The 5167-nt window shown below is 31.0% G+C and overlaps 1 protein-coding gene across 9 annotated transcripts; it reads right to left on the bottom strand.

Moving 5' to 3' along the window:
- Window positions 1-462: 462 nt before the first annotated feature.
- On the bottom strand, window positions 463-4925 carry LOC107920989 (phosphatidylinositol 4-kinase alpha 2-like). Of its 9 annotated transcripts, none has more exons than XR_001690883.2 (8): window positions 4396-4924; window positions 4115-4216; window positions 3744-3916; window positions 2973-3113; window positions 1337-1417; window positions 1141-1248; window positions 955-1051; window positions 463-850 (listed from the first exon to the last, which is right to left on the bottom strand). XR_001690883.2 is itself a non-coding variant. In XM_016850836.2 (3 exons), the coding sequence occupies exons 1-3, from the start codon at window positions 4441-4443 to the stop codon at window positions 3400-3402; spliced, it is 477 nt and encodes a 158-aa protein (XP_016706325.2). In that variant the 5' UTR covers window positions 4444-4916; the 3' UTR covers window positions 3291-3399. The 9 variants fall into 9 exon arrangements, 1 of the variants encoding a protein (XP_016706325.2); XR_005908941.1 differs by having other exon boundaries at window positions 4125-4264; window positions 4396-4922; XR_005908939.1 differs by having other exon boundaries at window positions 4125-4216; window positions 4396-4916.
- Between the last annotated feature and the right edge of the window lie 242 nt (window positions 4926-5167).

The raw sequence follows: 5167 nt of genomic DNA on the forward strand, positions 1-5167 counted from the left end.
CCCACAAACACCGCTAAAAGAACATGACCTCTAGCGGCGCTTTTATCATAAACGCCACTAAAGAATAAACCTTTACCGGCGCTTCTCGCAAAAACGCCGCTAAAAACATAACTTTTAAAAAATATATTTTAATCAAATAATATTTATTTTTATGATAAATATTTTATTTTATTTTATTTTTTAAATTTGAATTTTAAATATACTTTTAAAGATAAAAAATATTATTTAAATTAAATTTTCTATGAAAATTTTAACTTTAAAATTAAATATAAAAATTAATGAATTTAGTTTTAGAATTTAAAATAATAAATTAATAACACAATTAAAATCCAAACGTTAGAACTCAAGTTATCGTAAATATTAAAGTAAAAATAAAAATTTAGAATCAAAACTAAAATAAATAATACATATAAGCAACAGACTGACTTGTTAAACAAACCTATGATTATACACATTGCAAGGTAATAAAAAATACAATGCATTTTCTTAATCAAGTAAATCTTGGTAATAAAAGATATAATACAATTTACATGACTCAATAATTTACAGTTTAATAAAAGATATAATCAAGCAAATATGAAATCCAAATCCAGAATAAACGCCTATTTACATCTCTAACTACCATGCATTACTTCTTTACATGACTCAACAATTTACAGTTTAACGGAATCGAATTTCTCACCCACTACACCACCTTTTTGTTTTTAGAACTGAATGTAACGCAAAGTGCTGGCAAGGAAAGCATCCGCCACACTATCAGGGTTTGTGGAATCACTTTGCATCTCAGTATTAATTAATTCTATCAGCCCTTGGATTGCGGAACTGGTGATTTGCTTATTGTTAGAGGACCCTACAACCTCTCCCGCAAATTTTTTTCAGTTTCTTATTGTTAGAATGAATTTAATGTTTACATGAAAAAAAATCTAAACCAAAGGACAAGTTTTGAGGCCAGACCTCTCTCCGTCCTTTATGTCATCCTGATCATCAACCCAAAATAGATGGGAACATGCATAAACCGCTCTGCACTGATCAGCCTTCTTCAATAGCCGAGCTGAATATTGACCAAAGTAACACATATTTAAGTTTTGTATAAACAGTTCAATGAAGTACAATGAATCAGAGAAGAGGAAGCAATATTACTCCTGTGGCTTTGTGTGTCAAAGTATCTCTGTTCTCAACACCAAATACATTCATCCTCTGGGGAGTCCCAATTATCAGATGAATTGCAGTCCCTTGGGCTTTAGAGTCCTATGATCAATAAACATTCATGAAACCCCACACAAATTAGAAAGGCATAACAGACTTCAACAATAGCTGATTTGAGTAGTACAATTACCGCAATTTCTTCTTCATATAATACAAACGCTTGTGTGAAAAATTCATACACAACATGCTCAATATCACAGCCATTAGCTGCCTGATAGTCAAGAAACAGAACAAGGACAAAATACAGGTTAAAAAGTTAAACATAAAATTCAAGCCTCTGTTCATCAAAAAGGAATATAACCAAAGGCAAAGCCTACAATACTGTTCACTATGCATATATTGCTAATATCATAATGATAATATGCCATTCATTAAACTTAAAAGTCATAATGATAATATGCTATTAGAGTGTCCTTTGCATAATGTGATATAAGTTATTAGATTGTAGTATAAAAAGAAAATCAGTATTATAAAAATAAAACATCTGATAACGTTTTAATTCCACTTGTGGAATTAAAATTTAATACTCACAATATATCATATGCTAATTTATATTAACATATCAAAATATATAATTATAAAACAAAAATATAAGCACAATATATACATGAGAATTAAGGATCGTTGAATTTTTTAAATTTAGAATTAAATTAATATAACATATAAATATTAGAGGATTAAATTTGTTATTAGACTAATAAAAAAACTCACGACAACTTTTCAATCACTCACCTACAACTAATGAGAGAATATATTAAATATTTAATTTCAAAAAATTAAATAATTAAATAAAAATGAATAATTAAGCGACTAAAATAGAATAAATTATATAATTAAGTCACTGTTCTTATATTTTACCCTAATATAATAGTGAAGGGAAGCGTAATTATTTGGTTACGTGTCCCATGGTTGTGTATATTTTAGAAAAAAATAATAAAAAAATAATAAATAATAAAAGGTACTTGTACTTGAAACGCAAGATACTGGTGGCTTCTACTCCAGCTAATATACTAATTAATTAATACCTATTCTTATAATATTCCATTTCTTAAATCTGTTCAATGACTGCATTTCACGTCCCCAACTTGTTATTCCCTTTTAGATATCTTCACATGCCTCTCACCTTTCTTCTAACTCTTTCTTTATTTTTTTTAAATATTTATTCAAATATCAATCAAAAATATAATATGTACTTTTTTTTAAAAATATATACTATAAGGATACTCATTCAATTATAAAATTTTTAGATGTTTTCAAAATTTGATTTTTTTTTGTTATTCTATTATTAAATAGTTAAATTTGTATTTTTTATATATAAGAAAAAGAGGGAACTTATTAAGTAAAATATTCATTACAGTACCTAGGAATGATTATCCTTTAACAAGACACATGCACAAGTAACTTCACTGGTAAATCAAACCACATCATCATATTCGATTGTATAGTACACATTGGGGGAGCAAGGTGAAAATAGCAGTGGTATTCCCTAAATTCACTTAACAAAACCTTCTTAGAAAGTCATTCTCTGTTGTGATGGTGAAAGACCTAAGAGCTAGGACAGACAATTGCAAGAATGACAACAATAAGACAAACCAAAACCAAAAACAACTCAGCAGTGGGAGATTTATATTCCCTTAAAGGTCTTTTCCTTGAAAATTTAGCTGTTATGTCAAAAAGAATTACACAATTCAATGGTTCCTTCACTAGTGTAACAGAATTAATGTAGATGCAAAACAAGAGCTTAACAGATTAGAAGATATGCTCACCTCAATAATACCTTTCTCTGGACCAGTTGGGAGAGCACCATAGGGAAATAAATAGAGATTAAGTCCAACAGCTGTAAATATGTCTCTTAGAAGAGCTATCACTTGAAGAGCAAGAACATCTTGTCGACAATCATCTCCAACCTTGTATAAAAGTCAATTATAAAAAGATGGCAGCATGGCTTTATGTAAGAAATCAAGATAATGCATTTTACCCAGCAAAACAAGAAAGCTAAACAAGTGCAATTATGCAACCTGGAACTGTATTAGGAACTTAAAATTGAATAACTAGAAATTTGTTACATAAATGCAACTGTAATCTCAAAAGGTGAGTTAGGGTGCTTTTATTCCAGCGGAAAGATCAATTTCTAAAATCCAAAACTCCCATAACATACTAAAAAGGAAACCCCCTTTCAGAGTTGGTTGGTGCTCATAGTATCCCTTGTCTTTTGTAGGAGAAAAAAGGGAGATAGCCCCATAATTGGTGCATAAATGTGCCAACATGGGCAGCCAAGCACATAAAGGGGGTTTTGAATTTTCCCAAAATTATTGGTACAAGATAGAATTTTGTGCTTATGTGTAAGCAATTCAACCCATAATGTGTCCTGTCCAATTCACACACAAGTTTATTAGGAGCAGTTGGCAAATAAAGGTCATCTCCCTGCACTTGAATTTTCTCCAACTCCTTAAACCAATAGCATGCCACTCAACCAATTTAATTGCCAGAAAGAAATCAGACATGACATAAGTGGAATCATTAATAAAGGGAAATACCTCCTGATGCCAGCCCGGCGTTCCTCCTTTGGAAGAGGAAATAGGACACCAGAAATGGATGTAACTTTGTCAAAGAAATCAAATTCTCTTCGAAATACATCAAGGGCCTTGGGTGTGAAACCATCAATAATATGTTGTCGAACAATTGGTAACAGTTCTAGAAATGAACTATTCTGAAATGAGAGAATGTATACAAGTCACTGATCAGAGAATGGAAGACTATAGCTGTATGCTTTACAGCTTCAAAAGTTCAACAAATTAATGGCGTCAGAACAATCATGTTATGTTTAGCATTCAACATAAAATCCCATCAGAAAAAATATTTTTTTAAAGCAAAGACAGAAAAAGAAACTAAAACAGAGATCCTTCACCTTCTTCAACCTTTTTTTTTATCTCTTTATTTCAGCGAACAGCCTTAGTCCCCTCTTCGTTTCTTTTATCATTCAACTCCTCTTCCTCCGATTTCTTCTCATCTAGGGTTTCCGTCGCCACAGAAATCACCAGTAAAATTAAAGGAGTAGCTATGGTGAGTGAATTTAGTGCAGTGAAATGAAAAGGAAAAAAAATGATGGGTTATTTCCAAAATTTTTTCTTTCACTGAAAATAATCTCAAAAAAAAAATACTGAGAGCAATAGAAATAAAAAAGAACACCTCTTGAACAGGAGGAAGTGCGGCTCTTCTTAGTTTTTCTCTTGACATTTTCCCTTGATATCCTCTTTCACTTCTTGTTCTTCAATGGAAAGAAAGTACTGATTTTTCTTCTTCTTATTCAGAAAGATCTGATTTCTTTTTCCTTCTATTGATTTCTTATTCAATGGGAAGTTTCAGTCTCTCTTTCACCTCCTCTTCCTCCGGTTTCTTATCATCTAGGGTTTCCGTCTCCATAGAAATCACCAGTAAAATTAAAAGGAAACTGTATGTTTCCCTTGAAAGCCTAAAATTAAAAGAAACCCTAACAGATCGAGAGAAAATGAGTAGCTATGGTGAGTGAATTCAGTGCAGTGAAATTAAAAGGAAAAAGAAATGTAATTGGTGTAGGTGTATTTACTTGGTGTTGCTGAAAATGGGAAATTTGGGGGCAAATTTTGAGATTAAAAGGGAAAAAGAATCAAGTATAAACTTTTATTTGGGAGATGAGAAGAGGAGGGAGTAACGAGCGGGTAACCAAAAAACTGAGCGGGATTTAGATTACCTTTTGCCGCGTTTTTTATAAAAACGCATAAAAAACGCCGCTATTGTTTTTTACTTGTGGCGTTTTAGATAAAAATGCTACAAAAAATGATTTCATTTTTAATAAAACGACGCTGTTTTATTAAGTAAAATTATTCTTTGCGGCGTTTATTATAAAAACGCCGCTATTGCTAATTTTTGCGGCGTTTTTTCAGAAAACGTCGTAAAAAATTGTTTCTTTTTTAAACAAAAT

The sequence above is a fragment of the Gossypium hirsutum genome, chromosome D01, assembly GCF_007990345.1.
Source record: "Gossypium hirsutum isolate 1008001.06 chromosome D01, Gossypium_hirsutum_v2.1, whole genome shotgun sequence".
Classification (NCBI taxonomy): domain Eukaryota; kingdom Viridiplantae; phylum Streptophyta; class Magnoliopsida; order Malvales; family Malvaceae; genus Gossypium; species Gossypium hirsutum.